This window comes from Sebastes fasciatus, chromosome 2 (assembly GCF_043250625.1).
Source record: "Sebastes fasciatus isolate fSebFas1 chromosome 2, fSebFas1.pri, whole genome shotgun sequence".
NCBI classification, from domain to species: Eukaryota; Metazoa; Chordata; class Actinopteri; order Perciformes; family Sebastidae; genus Sebastes; species Sebastes fasciatus.
Window position 1 is genome coordinate 9,046,878 of NC_133796.1, and position 18,813 is coordinate 9,065,690.

The 18,813-nt window shown below is 42.7% G+C and overlaps 1 protein-coding gene across 1 annotated transcript in view; it reads right to left on the bottom strand.

Moving 5' to 3' along the window:
* slc7a10a (solute carrier family 7 member 10a) overlaps window positions 1–18,813 on the bottom strand; it is a 33,102-nt gene that overhangs the window by 13,092 nt on the left and 1,197 nt on the right. Inside the window, exons 2-3 of the mRNA XM_074660725.1 lie at window positions 8,036–8,240; window positions 4,740–4,891 (exon numbers count right to left, since the gene is read on the bottom strand). Coding sequence (XP_074516826.1) covers window positions 4,740–4,891; window positions 8,036–8,240 — 357 coding nt within the window. The remainder of the gene's footprint in view (window positions 1–4,739; window positions 4,892–8,035; window positions 8,241–18,813) is intronic.

The following is an 18,813-nucleotide window of genomic DNA, read 5'->3' on the forward strand; positions in this document are numbered from 1 at the left end:
GACCCAGCTTCGCTGTCGCCTTCAACCCAGATTCGGAGCTCCAGTGGGAAGTGGAGAGCTCCGTGCCCGGCAGCAGCGGCTTCGCCTCGCTGCTCCGCCGGTCCCCTCTGGGAGCCAACACTGACACCACGCTACTGGAGACCCAGGCCGTATTGATGGGCCCGCTGGAGGGAAGGAGAGGCACGGAAGAACCAGGACTGAGTGGGACAGACTGTCAGACCCTGCTGCAGTAAAATTACCTTTTAGTACTCGGAAACACTACCGCTTTTGTCCACAGGGAGTTCCTCGTAGTAACTTTAAAGGGGACATATTATGAAAACATGTACCTACCAACCTACAAACTGTGAAATAAGACAACCCAGTCAGTTTTTTTGTGGGCTGCCTGGATCAGAAAACATGTGATTCAACAGGCCATTCAGATTTGGCTCCCCTTCCTATGTTTCACGCAGGCTCATTAGAATATACCGCCCAATTAAAATATGTTTTTTGGATGCATGTACACATACGGCAGCATATTGCTGCCACACCAGGAAAAAAAAAAGGATCAGTGTCACGTTATAATGTGAAAAGTTTATTGTTATAACAAGATGTGTTTCACGTTATTATGACACACAAACTTATCACGTTATAACAGGATAAATATATTGTTAAAACGTTAAATATTTCATATAATAACAACATACTAAGTTATCATGTTATAACGTGAAAGGTTTTATGTTATAACAATAATATACATTTTGTATGTCGTAATATCATGAAATTATCTTTTATAACGTGAAAACATCATCTTTTTACATTATAACGTGATACTGATCTGTTTTTTTCTGGTGTGGCAGCAATACGCTGCTGTATTAACATGTTCTAGTAGAAACCCAAAATGCAAGTATGAACCTGGAAATGAGCATGATATGTCCGCTTTAAGTTTGTTATTTATACCACCAATTTTAGAGGAGTGTCTCCACGCATCTGCTTTTGGTGTTTGAGGGAGCTATAGTGAAAAGTCTTATCAAACCGTCAATATCTCTATCATCCAAGATTATTGTAGAGTTCAGAGGAATATCTTCTCCACCTCTTATCAGGGTGCTGTGAACCGGACACTTTTCCCTGCTCACAAGTTGCTGATAAAGTTTCAGACGTAAGGATGGAATGTTATGTAACTGCCGATGACAGATACAATCTCACTGTGAAAGCAGGTCTGAAGTGTGATGCGGGCCATAGGGGAGCCTATAGGCGGTAACTAGCAGCCAATAGGAACATCAAACAGCCAACCAGAATGTCAGCTGGCCAATGGGATCCCCCATCATTGATGTGCAAGGTGTCCTGCCCATTTCCTGTTTCCATGGAGCTCGGTGACAGGAGCGTCACGGTAACCACTCTGAAACAATGCACAATGGCGTAGACACACCCTCTCATTAGCGGCGTCCACAAAGGCTGGCACCATTATATAGTCTGACACTGATACTGACACACACACAACCTCGTACCACACTCAAGAGAACAACACATGACACACGGAGTGGTCCCCTGGCCTAACTAGGCAGCAGTTGTAACCTTCTGTCGCCAAAAATAGTGGCGGTCCACCGGCGTGCTCTGCAAATGCTAACCCCAGCCCAGCACATGCACGCGCTCTCAGACACCCAGCCCTCTCCCGTATATCTTCCCGTTTCTCCATCCAGTTCAGACAAGACCGAACTGGCTGGCTTGTCATCCATAGATATGCTCAGTCTGTTTTTGCCAATGGCAATTTACAGATCGCTGTACTGTACCACATTCTAAGGAAAGGCGCTGGTCAGATTAGAGGCTGGAAATAGAGCGCACTGTTTCATAAGGAATTATTAAATGACAATGACAGCCGTCAGCACACTGTGACTATCACAGTATCATTATATCTTCAAGGCATGAGATGAAAGTCGCTGGATTTGGTATGCAGCATTTCTTTTACCCTTTGTAGTTCTGTGGCTTTTTCCTTTGCTTTACATTCATAGAGCCTCTTCCTCCCACCAGTTAGCTGCTCACTCATAACACGTTGGTCACCGGGTGCTCAGGTTTATCCTGCTGGATAGACAGATTTGTCTGGACTAAGGATGTGAATAACTAACCATTAACCGACATTAAGGATTAACGGTTAAACGGTTGAAAGAAGTATTAAAAATTAAATAAAAAGCTGACCCGGTGTTGCAAGATACAGGAAGTTGGCTCGGGACTTGAGCTGAGGAGTTGTAGCAATTAATCACCAGCAAATAAACTGTACACACACTGCTACAGCTACGTTCACAGCTATAACGCCACCGACAACCTCACACTCACCGCCGCCACACACACACACACACGGTCTGTCGGACACTCGCTAACGTTACGTCGGGCTGACAGATCGTATGTGTGTGACAACGGCAGGCACGAAGCCACCAGCAACGCTACAGCTGCTAACGTAGCACAAACAGACCTGGTCTGTCGGACGCTTTCTATCGTTATGCCGAGCAGACAGAGTAACGTTACGCCAAGCAGACACAAAGCTGACTACCTCGCAGCTAACGTTAAATAAATGGTGTGGTGGAGAGTTACTGGGAAAGTGGCTGCATGTGTCCTCGACAATACACACAGCATCGTGACTGCTAACGCTCCCTTACGGGTGAACTGGGGACTCGGTTGTCTGTTGTGCACATACGCTGCAGCTGGCACACCTCTGCATGCGACACATTAATCTTGTCGGTTAATGGTTAATAATCGGTTAATGAGGGTTGGTTATTGGTTAAAAAAAAACAATGAAATCAGCATCCCTAGTCTGGACAGGGACTATTTCTGCTTTTTCCTTGCTCTAATTTGTTTTCCCAGCACTTATTTATGATCTGCCACCATTCAATGCTCAGTCAATATTTCTTTAAACGATTTTAAGTGTGCTCCAGCCTTTCACCCTAAGATAAGTTGTTGTTTACCTCACTGGGAGCCACTCTAGGTTATACAGTCGGGTCACCTAAATGTCTAAAGGTCTGAAGTGTGATACTGTGAACCAGGATGTCACGATGACAGAGGCAGAGACCTGAGTGGCAGCAAGCAGCCAACAGGAATGTAAACCAGCCAGCCACAGTATCAATACACCAATTGGATCCTCTCAAACTACCAACAAATCCATCAGCGACTCTTCCTCTGTTTACTCAAACCTTTTCTGAGCCAATCAACATGACAAACCTGGCCAACATAATTTGGAAATGTTGGGCAAAGCTCCTTGCCAAAACGGATCATCAACAGTCAATCAAAAATCTGTTGTAGTTTTTTTTCATACCAACAAGACAAAACAGTTCTGTTGTTAAGCATTTCACATCGTCACAAAAATGTCAAGGTTTTTCCTGTCCGGTACTATAATTGTCGGTTTAAAGGAATGGTTCAACATTTTGGGAAATATGCTTATTTGCAAAGAATTAGATGAGAAGATCGATACCACTCATATCTGTTTTTAAATATAAAACTCTACCACCAGGACACGGTTAGCTTTGCATAACAATAAAGACTGCGAAAAATGGGAAACAATTAGCCAAGCTCTGTCCAAAGGTAACAGATCAGGTTATCAGCCTCCCCAGTGTCGGCGCTTGAACAAATATCCAAGGGGGGCATGAGGGTGTAGGTTTCATTTCAGCATTTGGTGGTGGATGGGGTCACATATGAAGCGGAAGATCTGACATTTTGAGTGTCAAACACTTAATTTCCTGCCTTCTGGTGAATTTTTATGCACCAATTTATGGTGGAAATGTAATATATACATTTAATGGAATATAATGCAGTAAGGCTCTCAGGTATTCTATATTGCTTTCAAGGGATTTAGTTGAAAGCAACTAAATCTCTTGTCGGTAGTGCCCTCCCCATCAACGACATTGTTATTAATGTGCACATACTGACAGAGTCACCACATGTACGGTCTGTGCTTAAAGTGGATTGCCCTTTACTTCCTCACAGTTTAGACTTCATTAGAGCCTCGCTGATCTTTGTTTAGACATCAGTGAGGAAAATAGCCTCTGACCTCGTTTGTTGTGCTTCTCTCCATAACAGATGTAACACAATAGTGATCTTACCTACACCCAGCTAATGAAAGCTTTTACTTTTGCTGTTTTAATGCTCTGTTCCTGGAGTGGGAGGTCAGACATTCCCAGCTGCCAGGTTGTATTACACTCTGTGCATTGCACTGGCACAGCTCTTCTCCTCTCATAAATTTTAAGGACATGGAAAAATGTAATTGTATGTAATGTTGCATATATCCCCAGTGAGTACTGCCATGTTGATGTGGCACAAGATGACTGACTGCATTTCAGAAACCTCACAGGGAAGGAGTGCTGCCAAGGTTCGCTACTTGAAATTCTGACTTGAAGACTCGCTCTGTGGCATCTGACTTTAAATGTAATGAAAAGAAGCACCCAGTGTCTCCTAGCCTTTGCCCTGGATAAATCCTCCACTGCACAGGACTTCATGTGTTTTAAGTTTCAGTTTGTTTGGGATCAACAGAAGAACCATTAGCATTAGCAGCAGCGGTCACCCTGGCTGGAAAGAAGAAAAAAAAAAAAGCGCCCACCTATAGAAACTCAAGCTTCATCAACGGGAAAATAAGAGGAAAAAGACCTAAAAGTTTGGGATGCACTGATGATCTCTGGGAAGCACAGTTTGAAAACATCACAGCAAAGCACCAAAATAGACTAAACAGAAGGACTCGCGAATTGTGACTAATTAGGACTTTCGGGCTGTTTGTGACTCACAGATACAGATGGTGGCGAGGAGTCTGGTGGCGATGTACGGAGGCAGGCAGTCCTGGAAGGCCGGCTGCAAGACGTAATTAGAGAAGGTGAGCGCGATGACAGCCAGCGTGGTCGGATACATGATGAGGACGGCACTCCATAACAACAGGAAGCTACAGGACCAAGAGACAAAACACACAGGATTTATGTAAGCGTAAACGTCCCTTTCCATGAAATGTTTTAAACTTTATATGGAGATGTTGCGGCTACAAACTGTGGTGTTGACTGTTATTTGGACAGGGAAGGGGACTTCACATTCACACTTATACTAAAAGCTGCCCAGCACAACTATAGTTTATTTGTTTAAAGGATCCTCATTAGCTGATGCCATACTTGCCAACCCTCCCGATTTTTCCAGGAGACTTTTTCATCGCCTTCTCCCGGTTTCCTCCCGGGTTCACAATTGTCACATACTTCTCCCGATTTTCTTGCAAATTGTCACACTTATTTTCCTTTTTATTATCTTAGTGTGTTTCTGGAACTGCACAGCGTGTATAATCCCTACTCCTTCCACCTGGACGACAATAGAGCTACACCAAACGTTGTTTCCCGGCAGACGAGAGCAGTCTATGCTGGCGCCACGTAGCGCAGTTTGAGCTCATGTTTAAGCTGCGCTCGCCACAGTGTGCAGCGGCCAAAGTTGCTTGATGCAGTGAAAAGCCATCATGGCGTGACGCAAGCCAATGGAAAATAAGAGCGCAGTGGTACCGTTGTCGCGTTGTCTGAAAGGAGCTTCAGTGAGTGAGAGAAGAAGAGAGAAATGGAGAGAACTGAGAGAAAGAAATACTCAAGCAGGAGCAAAAAATTTATAAAAACGGATGAATATTAGTTTATGACAGAGATTCACACGCCAAGTTCACACCAGAGGGGCAAATTATTCAGTTTTCTTTCCTGGGAGTTAAAGGTAAAATCTAAAGTTTAGCATAAAAATGCTGTTGCAGTGTACTTATTATTTTGTTATTTTCACATCCCGCTTTGATTGAAATCCTCCCTTTTTTTTAACGTCTCAAGGTTGGCAAGTATGGCTGATGCCATAGCAATCAGATCCTCTTCCTGTGGTCCACTGACATACAATGGATAACACATTACATGATAAACAGGAATTGCATTAATATACATAAAATGACATTCATATACAATTCAGAGCCAGTCAACACTGTACATACAATTAAAGGTGCTATTGATAACATTGATAACAGTCATCTCCTAGATGTTGTATTCTCCGTCCCTTGTTCCACTGCATTGCCTGCACAGCAAATGTTTGCCAGTTGGTTGCACAACCTGTATATTTTATGGTCGAGTGGAATGACTCAGACAGACAATCATGTCAAGTGGTGAATCTTGTGGTAGAAGTGGTAGATTAAGTGTCATTTTGCAACATGTAGCTAAACGCCTACATTAGGTGTTTGTGCACGCTGCACACCTCCTCCCTCTCCCCGACTGCCGTAGTTTCAGCTGGGGGTATCAGCTATTCTAGCATCGTAAAGCACACTTTATTCAAACTAGACAGAAAAAAAGTATAATTCACCATAACTGTCTTGGTTAGTCTTTCCAACAATCACCAACCTTGGTTCAGTTGGCCAACCACTACTAAATATCCTCTGATGTGTATCTTTGTTATACATTGTTTGAGGGAACTACAGGGAAAACCATCGGGGATCCTCACTCGCTTACCCGGTAGCGGCATGGAGGGAGACGGGCACCGGTCTGCATCTGATTTTTATTCAGAGAAAATTCTGTCCATGCTTTTTGATTTATAGAAGCAGTTGCTGTATAATATTTGGTAACTGGACGCAACCGTCATTAATACTAAGATGCTAACATAGCTCCTCAGGGATTGAAGCTGTTATTTTTCTTATTGTGAAAATCTAACCGGTGGTGACAACACATTTGTTAAGGTTGTAAGGACTATGGCTGTTGTTGTTGGTTTTGTTTAAATAAGCCGAATTGTAATTCTATGGGTTATTGTTTTTCAGACAGTTATGCTAAGACAGCTATGTTCCAACGTCAGTTCGCACTTGTTGCCACAGTAAATATTCACTTATTCTGCAGCCTGATGGAGACACCAGTGTGAAGCTCAGCCAGCTTTTTCTACACTAACTCGCAACTTGATAGCTGACGACATAGAGACACCACGTGATACCAACATCGTTTTACTACTGACTCACAAGCCTTTTTAGAAGGGTGAACCAAACGTCACATGTCTTCCACAGATATAAACAAAACATTAATTTTGGACCCGTCAACTTTTTTGAAATGATTAATTCACAGTCTTAATATTTTTTTTGAGGAAAAGCCATACTTTATTCAGCACCTTTCTATTTCACCTTTCTTATTAAATAATTCGTCGGCATAAAAATGTTATCAATATACCCTTTAAGTAGAATACTAATTCAAAATGCATATATAAGTGATGTATAAAAGATTGAGAATTTACAATTTTAGAACTCATATGAAGCAAAATACTAATATTAAAAGCATAGTTATACCTCTTACTATTCAGTTTGTCTTCTGCATGCCAATAAATGCCTCTGCGTATTCTTTTTAAAGGATGATTTATTTTTTATTTGGCATATATTAAGGGGTAAATTATTCAAGTTTGTTATGGCTCTGTAAATTGGGCTGGGTAACACAATAATATGAGGTTACCAGCAGATCTAGTGTTGTGGTTATGTGTGTTATTTTCCTGTTGTTGGTCTCTGTACAGCTCCATTGCAGCAGTTGGGTTTGGGTGGCTTGCTCAAGGGCATCTTGGCATCAGTTATAAGAGACTGGCGCCCAAGCATGAGGAAGAGACGGTGAAGAAATCACAGATGGAAACTGTTGCTGAAACCAGAATACAGTATGCCTTATCTTACTGTGACCTTTGACCTTTTTTATTATTATTATTTCTTGTTCATTTATTTCCTTTGCCCCATTTTACATGTGCAAATGAGTGAGCCACACAGGACTCGTGCCTCCACAGGCATGCACAGCGCAAGGCACGTTTGACCTTCTCAGTCTTACAGCGCTGCTCTACGATCAGCTGACATGTCACATGACCATATGAAAGTCACAAGACCATCAGAGCTGATTGGTTCCAGACAGGCCACCCTCTTGTGTTGCAATATAATCCATACCGAATGAGTATGACTGCTGGAAACTAACACTGTCGACATGACACTCCTAAAAGCTGTTGTAGGAGAAACTGCTGTTGTGATTTAGGCCGTGCAGTGTTAAAATAAAGGGTAACCTGACAAAAAAACAACAGTACTTACCCCACTAGCCCTCCAAAGATTTCTGTCACGTATGAATAGTCTCCTCCAGACTTTGGGATGGTGACACCCAGTTCAGCATAGCACATGGACCCAAGGGCACAGATCCCCCCTCCGCACACCCAGACGATGAGGGACAGCCCCACTGAGCCTGCATGCTCCAACACTCCTTTAGGGGAGATGAATATCCCAGAGCCAATGATGTTTCCTTAGGAGAAAAAAAACAAAGGTTATTTACACTTGCCTTTAAAGGTATAATATGCAACAATTTTCTAAAAAACAATATATAGACAAAAAAATGAAATAATAAAAAGAAATTAAAGGTGCAAGAAGCGTCAAACGGGCCCTCGCCCCTTAACACACGTCGGGGGTACCCGCTGCCGTGCATTTCCATGAAAGTCGGACACTGCACGCAACAGTTAGAGGATATTTTCTGCGTGGAGCGCGTGACACTGTAAATGACCTGATGAGAACCAGTGGGACATCCTTAAAAGGCACTTCTATGAGGGTGGGTGGCAGTATACAACCATTTCTTGTTGCCAGTAGGTGGCACTATCACCATAACTCAATAATGGAACGTATATGTCTTCAGACCAAGACTCTTATCCAACTTGTGAAATTTGGGGCAGATTGGAATATGTAGAGTCAATTTACAACAGCCTCCTGTGTCATGTCGTATGCCTCGAATGGTTGAGGTTAGGAAAGGACGTCTGGCAGCGAGTCTCACGAGAGTTTTTGCAGATCTCGGATCAAATTTCGCAATTTACAGGCTCCTTTCTAGTTGCTAGTCGGGAAGCGGAAAATCAGGGCTAAAGTCGAGTAGAGTGAACTTGCTATAACCAAACTGTCAATCACTGGGCATTTTCATAATGTAGTAATCACATTTAGTACAAACTCGAAGGGACTGGAAGATCTTTACTCATTTGTTGTTTTTTGTTGTACAGTAGAACACTTTTGTCCTCTGAACACCCACACAGGTGTTTCCAGTTATTCTGGTTGATTAGACCTCTGCTCAAGTTGACGGTGGAATTTATGAAGTCACAAATTCCATCTATCAACAAGAATGATAAGAATGCCCAAACAGGTGCAATGAAAGCTGACAGGAGACTTAGGAAGATGTCAATAAATTACAGTGAGCAGAGGTCTAATTAGCCAGATAAATGGTACCCCATTACATTCATGAAGTCAAAACTGCAGCTACTGGTGACAAAGTTAAGAGCGAAAAACAACAACATTACTGGGTGAGCGATCTAATCGAAGTGAGCGTCAGAGTTTGGGTGTGTCCCATTGTCACTCAAGGGGAAAAGAGGCTGTATAGACAAACTTATTGTCTGTGTTATTAATTGGTTTTGATGTGAATTATTCACACTCTACGGTATTGACTACATTAAGTCAGAAAGATTAGTGACATGGTTTGATTTGAGTAAAACCTGATTCTATTGAGCAGGTTCCTCAGGCACGGCTCAACAATAAGGATTGCTCCCTTGCCCGGGGCAAGTATAATGCCATATTGGGCTCGTAAATCTAACAACTTCCTGTTGTGTGGCGCTATGACTATCACTCATAATGGCACATACAGTATATGTCTTCAGGCCTGGACTCTTATCCAGCTTGGGAAATTTGGGGCAGATAGGACTACGTAAAGTCAAGTTACAACAGCCTCCTGTGTCATGTAGAAACATCGAAATTTGCCGCGCAAAAGAAAACATTTTGCAACGTGAAGGTGTTCTGCTGCCGAACTTTGAGATGGATCTCTTGAATCCTCTAGGAGGAGTATTGTAAAGTTCCATTCCTGTTGAGTGATAAATGCAATTTAGCGTCACATTAGTTTGAGGGTTATACCCCTCAAATTTGATGCAAATCCGATGAAGTCTCTAGGAGTATGTAAAAGTATGCATAAAATACATGAAAAACGCACAAAATTAAAAATGGCCGACTTTCGGGTGGGCGGAGCTAATGAAACCCAATGAGAAATATGTCTGAAATAATGAGCGGGATGTGCCTACCAAATTTCATGAATATAGGATTAACCTTGTCCAAACTATGGCCTTCCACGTATTAGGGGGCGCTATGGAGCCCGCTAAAGATGCTGAACCCAATCGCTGTACATCCACGGAAAGCTCACAGGTGTCCATCATTTTGCCATCTTTCATGAGTTTTCAAGTATACCAAGGGCGTTTAAGGTATGTTCAAATGCCAAAAGTAATAAGGGGGCCCTAAAGAGCCAACATGCCACGCCCAAGCCCAATTACACCACCGAATCAAAGTAATTACTAGTGTGAATATGCGTGTAAAGTTTCATGAGTTTTTGTGCATCCTAAAGTCCTCAAACATGTGTTCGTAAATTTTAAATTAATGCACGAAATCCAAGATGGCTGACTTCCTGTTGTCTGAAAAAATATGTAATACGGTCTTGCAGATGTGAGAAATGAGCTACTCAAATTTCGTGATGATCGAAGCAACTTTTTCTCAACCCTGCCTGCATTTGGGACGCGCTATGGAGCCTGCTGGCGGCGCCCGAGCCCAATCACTACAGAACTTTGCAATTTTCGCCAGTTCTGATTCGTATTCCAATTTTCGAGATGTTTTCGTGCATCCTAAGCGCCTCAAAAATGCAATATCGCAGCGGGAAAATAATAATCCTTAGAAAAACAATAGGTTTCCTGGCACAATAATAAAAATGATCCCTCTCAGTCATCACTTATGCCCCACTAGAAATGTCTGGCGGTGTCTGTTTCTGTAGAGACCCTGCCCTCTGCCTGTATTTTTTCTTTTCTTATTATTTTGCTCTACTCAGGATGCTTCTGGGCGTCTGCAAACATCCTTTGGGCCCCACGTGGGGGTGTAATCCCCAGCCAATAACAGCATGCAGGGTGTGCAGCCCATTCAGATGGTGGAATACACTCAAGGCACAAACATCGATGGACAAAAGTCCCCCCTTTAGATGCTTTGCGGCCGTATTTGACGGATGAGAATGGGTTTGTTACACCACTGTGAGTTCCCCTGCTCCTCTGTCTCTCCTCTGCTGTGTGCAGTGGCTGTTGTGTGCTGCAATCGGTGTGTCAGTTTGACCGAGGCACACGCACCAGGCAGAGAGGACAGTCTGCCTTTCGGCTGCGTTCATTAAAAATCCAGCAACACGGCACCTTCCCGCGGGGTTGTGCGGAGTTAGTTGGGTGTTTATTTGTGTTTTAGAACGTAACCGCCGTGAAACAATCAGAAAATAACGTCTTATTTCTCTGATTCACTGCTTTGTTCCCGCTAACGACGCTCTCTCTCTCCATTCATTCTATAGCTTGCTCGACCATCGCTTCTCTCACTCTCCCACTCGACTCATTGAGCCGAGGAGGTGATGCCAACTTTGAATGACAACTGTTACATATTATACCTTTTAAATAATTAGACATTTAACTAGACGGTACTCTGAGAGTCAACAAGTCAGTCTGCATACTACACACAAAGCCATCATATTTAAATTTTAAATCTAAACCCTCCAAACATTTAGAATCAAGTCTATCTCTGATTTTCCTTGTTAAGTAAATAGCTGTTCTGAACAGCCGCCATGAAATCCCTAGTGGCTTATTAAAACATCCCAGCCCTTTAAATAAACTCTCTAAGGAGTCGTTTCAACTGACTTTTGTTTCATTTAATGACTTGTGCAATCTCCAGAAAACACGTTATCCTTAGCTGTCTGTCTTATGGTGTACTGGATGTATCTGTGAAACTGATCTGGTTTAGATTTTGGGCTATTATATTGACTCTATCTATCAACCAAGTCATGGGTCAGAGGTCAAAGCACCCTAACTGTAGATAGATGGAGGATGCAGGTAGAAAGAACGATGGCAAGACCAAAACTTCAACACACAAGGATCTATTTAAACTGGCAAACAACAAATTTTAAAAGGCAAACCATGAATGTTGTCAATTATACGTCAGTGTTTTTTAAAAGTTTTAGTTTCCTCTTCTACACTGCAAGGCAGAGTCGATTTGCATTTTCCTATAAAGACAGCAAACATGCGGAACCATGCAGCTCTGGTTGTGACTTTCTCACAGTTTTTGCTTGAACTTTTGCACTTTTTCATTAGAAGAAAAATAAGATGTCAGGCCAGACTCTTGCCACCCAAAACATTTTTCTTGCTAAATTAATTAAAAGTAGCCCAATAGGGTGAAAAACCACTGGACCTATTATGCCTCTGTGCTTTTTCAGTTTGCTTTAGTGTGTTATATAGTTACTCTCCCCATAGAAACACGGCTCCTGAACTGCCTTGCTTGAAGTCCCGCCTTTTTTCCGTAAAGTGATGATGTCACCAACTAATACATTTGCATAACGCCCTCAAACAAAGCTAGTTAGAGCAGAGCCGGAGCGGAGTCCGAAGAGTTTGGTTTGGTTGACCAATCACAAGAGTGGGCTTTTTCCGGAAGGGGGGGCAGGAGCTCAAACCTCAAATCAGAGGGTGAAAAGAGGTGCTGCAGCACAGCCAGTGTGAAAAAAGCAAAGTGTTTTTTAAACATTAAAGCATGTAAACATGTTAAAATAAAACATAAGTATGCATCTGAAAATAAGCATAATATGTCCTCTTTAATTAGCTCCCTGGTGACCTTTATGAGTTATATGCAGTAACGAATAATAGGTCCTTTTCACAGAAGCCATTTTGACATGTCATAGCAGGGTCAACACTAACCTGACTACCCCCAGATGGTTTGTTACGCAGAACCATCTGAGAAGCCGTCATTGGAAACTGTTAAGAAAAGGGTAGGCACTTTAAAAAAATACCTGTCAGGTGATTGGATGAACCATCTGTCAATCAAACTCTTGCCGAAGCCAGTCGGGAGAAGAGAGAAAACATCTTTTGCATTGAGAAAATACTTCAGTGCTGTCTTTCCTCTTCCCTGGCCCACATAAACATAACAGGGCCATAATTAATGTTATTAATAACACCTGTGTTTACCCTTCAATGACATGTCAAAATTGCCACTGTGAAAAGGGCTTATAGAGGAAATAGAGGCAACACCTGTCCCAGGCATGTAATGACACAACCATAGTTATGATAGAAAGAACCGGTTAATCCAATATGGCCTTGTGGTGTAGTGGAAACATGGCTCATTGAGGTCCTGGCTCAGCTGTCCCCCAAACAGGGATAAACAGAGGTTCCCTGGTGGCTCAGTTGGCTAAGGCACATACTAATAAGCCACCATGTCATGAGTTCAAATCCAGCCTGGCACTCAAATGTCATCACCCCTATGAAAAGAAAAGACAAAACAAAAACTAACAAGTTCGAGAAAGTAACCAAACAGCAGCTGTCCAAGCAAAACATGTTTTGCGCTGTCGTCCAAGTTTTTCTCCTCTTTGAAGAACTTTGTGACAAAAAGAAAAATATATCTGTCCACTGTAAACATTTTAGCTGATAAAGCCCAGTGAGGCACGCCATCGCAGCCTTCCCGTTGGATCCCCGTTAGAGCTCTGAATGCTTTCTAATGATGCAGAGGGAGAGAGGAGGTCGGACCAGTGCATCTATCACTGTCAGATTTGATTGTGGAGGCTGTGGTGTGATGCAGAGCCATTACATAATGCCTATGTTGTTTGTTATGTCATGAAGTTTGGCATCACAGCTGAAAGCGTGAATCAGAATCCTACTGACCCTCTCGGTCTCCCTGCACGATAGCTCGGATTTTTTTTCAATATTGCTGCTCAGATTAATCACCATTTTATTCAAATTGCAGAGAAGAGTAAAGAAATCCCACCACCACCCTCCTGTGTGAAAAAAAGAGAGAAAAACAAGCTCTTATGTTAATCTGTAAACTTGTGTGAAAAAATTACAGTAGGTGCATTGTCTTTGGCAATGTCCTACCAGTATTAACATGAAGCAGGGCGTGGCGATAACAGACTTTCCCCCTGAGGGGAAACCGTGTGTAGGATGAGGTGCTTGCTAGAGTGGAGGTGGGGCTGGTAAAATGTGGCAATAGTGGTTAACCTAGATCAGTCATTCCCAAAGACTGGGTCAGGACCCACAGATTTATATCTGCAGTACACCTTTGAGCCACATGGGGGAGCCTGAATGTCCGTATTGTTCTGATAATTGTGGCCGACTTATAACATTGAATCTAATATGAAAGGCTAGCATACATTCTGTTTGTTCTACTAATGAGAGGAAAAAAAACGAAGCCTATTAACTCCACATAAGTGCATTTATTTGATCTCATTTATTAAGTATTTATCATGTATATATGTTCAACGCATCCTCATACAATATGATATCTTACGAAAAGTTATTCTTCAGTTTTCGTGCATTTTCTTACGAATGTCCAGCAACACGTGGTGCATGTGTCAATTTCCGCTCCAGTCTTTTCAAAATAAACTTACATCTTCACAATAAACAACTTAATAAGATTTAGGCAACAAAACTACTTAGTTAGGTTTAGGAAAAGGTCGTGGTTTGGTTTAAAATAACTCCGGAAGTGGCGTAACCTAAGTACGAACGTATGAACGTTGACTTCTCCTGGGCGAATGTCTGGTGTTTTTTGATCCACCCCGACCTCCCCCCTAAGTGGCGTTTGTCGCTCTTTGTACTTCCTGGTTCACAATTACGTGGATACAAATTGATTTCGTGGGATATATACGAATTACAGTTTATTACTTTTCGTAGGTATAGCAACGATGCATAAAATGAAGTTGTGATTTATCAAATGTATATATCTTCAAAATGGCTGGTTTACCTATTCAAGATAAGGAGATGCTGAAATGGCAGTAAAAATGGTCAGGCATATTCATTTACACACAAATCCGCTCTTCTCACAAGTTATAGATATGGCCTATTGTCAAATTGGGTCGCGATGGTTTGTCATTTTTAAAAAGTGGGTTCTCAGAAAAAAAGTTTGGGAAACACTGACCTGGATGCCATTGTCATCTTTATAGTGTGATATAAGTATATTCAGTTTGGTTAGAGATTAACATGTAATTTAATACATTTGGTTTACTGTCTAGCTCTAAGCAGCAGTAGTAGTTGCACACAGAGAGAAGCTGCAGTCAATAGTCCACCTTACTAGAGTGGGGCATTGGATATGTGAGTAGGCTGTATCTGGTGGGTAGAAGCATGACTCAGGTTGTATGTGTGGACTGGCTGCACAGGCTTCACTCCATCTGTGCTTCACAGAAAAGACTTGGCATGTAGTCAGTATATCAACCTGAGTGATTTGAGCACTCATTTCACACTAGCAAAATGAAATTAGACCAAGTACATAACCCTTGACGCTTTCTGGTATACTGTAAAGAATAGTCAGAACTGTGGGTGTACTTTCAATGTTTAGCAAAGATTTGTACAGCCACTGCTTGCCAAATGAAGGCAGGCAGGCCAAAGAATGAGTATTAACTGGGATTGTATCAGTCTCTATCAAAGCACAATAGACGTGACCTTGGTTATCAAGATAAGCTATTTAAACGATAACATCCCTGTTGAAAGTGCCCCACTGTAGCACTTCCCTTGTAACACTGTTCAAAATGTCACAGATTGTTCTTCTATCTTCCTCTGAGATCCCATGTGAAAGATCTGTTTGTAATTTGCCTTACTGGTAAAACTACCTCTTTTGTCCTCTATTTCTTTGTACTCTATGTATTCATTCATATTTATCACCATGAATATATAAAATATGAGGATCTGTGAACAGTAAGCACAGCGAGTAATCAACACTGTAAAAAAAAACTAGAGATCATCTTGCGATGGGATCACACCAGCCGTGACGCCAAATTGGACCAGTGGCGTAAAGTGGGGGGGCCAATGGCTCCTTCCCCCTGATTCCGGCGCCCCTGCTCGTACCACACCGATCTTCAAACTCAACCTTCATTTTGATCTCAACTACAAATCAGTAAAGATTTGTGACTGCATCTCGCACGGTTGTTATGCTATCACGGTGACATAATCTGTCTAAAGACAGACATTTAAATCGCATGATGACACACAAACGCACAAGGTGAAACTTGGTTCATATATTATCATCTGACTATAAAGCAGTGGTGATTTTAGACTATTTTAGGGGCGCTAAAGCACTGTCACACTGTGACATCTTACATCAGCCTTTGTGAGAACATGTGTGCCGACAAAAACCCTCCCGCACATACAATAACAGCTTCGTCAGGCCAAGGAGGAGGCCTACGGAAGTAGGGACAGGATCCTGTACAACCAGTCCAGGAACACACTCACTAAGGAGATCAGAGTAGCAAAGAAGAGCTACTCTGAAAAGCCGAAAAACAAGTTTTCAGCCAACGGTCCTGCGTCAGTGTGGAGAGGCCTGCAGGACGTCACCAACTACAGGTGGCTACAGTCGCTCCACTATCATCCCGGTCCCCAAGAAACCCTCCATCACAGGATTAAATTACTACAAGCCCGTCGCCCTGACGTCTGTGGTCATGAAATCCTTTGAAAGACTGGTGTTGACCCACCTGAAGGACATCACAGGATCTCTGCTGGACCCCCTACAGAGCAAACAGGTCAGTGGATGACGCTGTAAACATGGGACTGCACTACATCCTGCAACACCTCGACTACACATTGACGTATGCAAGGATCCTGTTTGTGGACTTCAGCTTGGCGTTCAACACCATCATTCCAGACGTTCTCCGCTCCACCGGTCCCAGCCACCACCTGTCAGTGGATCACAGACTTCCCGATAGACCGGAGGCAGCGGATGAGGCTGGGGAAAATAACATCCAGCACCTGGAGCATCAGCACTGGTGCTCCCCAGGGATGTTTGTTCTCCCCACTAAACCTCAGGAGACCCATTTGTTAAACTCCACACACACAACAGTCATCGACCTCAACCGGGACGGTGACGAGTCTGCATGCAGACAGGAGGTTGAACAGCGAGCTCTCTGGTGGGTCAGAAAAATGTGGAGCTGAACACTCTTAAAACTGTGGAGATGACCGTGGACTTCAGGAGGAGCTCCCCTACACTGCCCCCATCACCATCCTGAACAGCACTGTGTCTGCTGGGGAAGCCTCTCGAAGAAGTTTCTGGGATCCCTTATCTCTCAGCATCTCAAGTGGACTTTCAACACAGACACCATCAGGAAAAAGGCCCAGCAGAGGATATACAGTACTACCTGTGCCAGCTCAGGAAGTTTAACCTGCCTCAGGAGCTGCTGATACAATTCTACACTCCAATAATCCAGTCTGTTCTCTGCACATCCATCACTGTGTGGTTTGGGTCGGCCACCAAACAGGACAGGAACAGACTAAAACGGACAATCAGAACTGCAGAGAAACTCATTGGTGCCAACCTGCCCTCCATCCAAGACTTATACACCTTCAGAGTCAGGAAACCCCTCACACTCTGGACATAACCTCTTCCAGCTTCTCCCCTCTGGGAAGCGCTACTGGACACTTTTTGTTGGTCATTGTTGTTCTTAGCTGTTATTTCATTCATTCAAGTACATTGAGCTGCATAAACCCGGAGTCAAATTCCATGTATGTATAAACTTGGCAAACTAAATCTGATTCTGATTCTAAATTTCATATCAGCCCCCCTAAAAATAATAGAAAACCTAAGGAATCCATTTGTACCAACCCTGTTGTGCTAGCTTGTTGGGAAGAAGGCTAAATAACGCTCCTTGACCTCTGACCTCAAGATATGGGAATGAAAATGGGTTCTATGGGTACCCACGAGTCTCCCCTTTATAGACATGCCCACTTTATGATAATCACATGCAGCTTTTTTGCAACCCCAAAATTGCCGCAACAACTTAGACCTCAAATTGGTTGTTATTACCATAAATATAGGTTATAAAGGAATAACATTTAATTTATCTACAGGAGAATAAATATCTGAAAGCAATACAGAATGACTGAGAGCCTTAGGCTACTACATTATACTCCATTATATTTTGAATTGTCACCTGGTGCCTGAATTTTGTGTTTTCCTTTATATAAATAAAGACATTTCCACCATAAATTGATGCAGAAAAGGCAGAAATAGGTGCACCAGAATGCAGGAAATTAAGTGTTTGATGCCCAAGACCCTCCGCTTAATATGTGTGTCCCCCTCCAGTGTTCAAACGAAATCTACACCCTTGACTGCACACATGTCACATTCTCATTAGTGGCTGAGCCCCCCTAAAGGTCTGGTCCTAGAAACACCTATGTGTGACAAACAAAATCCAAGAACAGAATGTTTCACACTAAAATAACTGCATGACCTCATGACAACATTCATGTCATGTCATCACGTCTACAGCCGCTTCCTCCCCCTGCCTCCATAACTATATAGAGGCTGCTTATCAGCTGGCAGCTGGTGCCCGGGGAACCCTCTGCATTACTGTCAGATTATAACAGCACATACTGCAAAACCTGTTGAGTTTACTGCTGCAGATGAAGTCGTTTATACGCTGTAACACTAAATCGGATTAGTACATCATAATTTAGAGGGAACCGTTTGCAACTTCCTGTTTTAAAACAGACCCTCACTCTCTATAGGTACATTCGGTTATGGTTTGGCTGCCTGGTCCCAAGCCAACCAGTCTGTAGTAAAATCAGGCAATAGGGCCCTGAAAATCTTGGACAAAAAGCAAATAAGGTGCCATCATTTCCGCATTCTGAGTAAATACAAGATGTTAAGTTTTGCAAACTTTATTGATTTTCATTATGTAAAGCTTGTGTTTAAATTATTTGAACAGTCTTGCTCCTCTGCCTTTCTGCAAATACATCATGAGACTACAGAGCTATAGCGGATCCACCAGAGCTGCTTCAAGTGGCAATTGTAAAGTTCAATTCTGCAGAACATCTTTTGCTCAG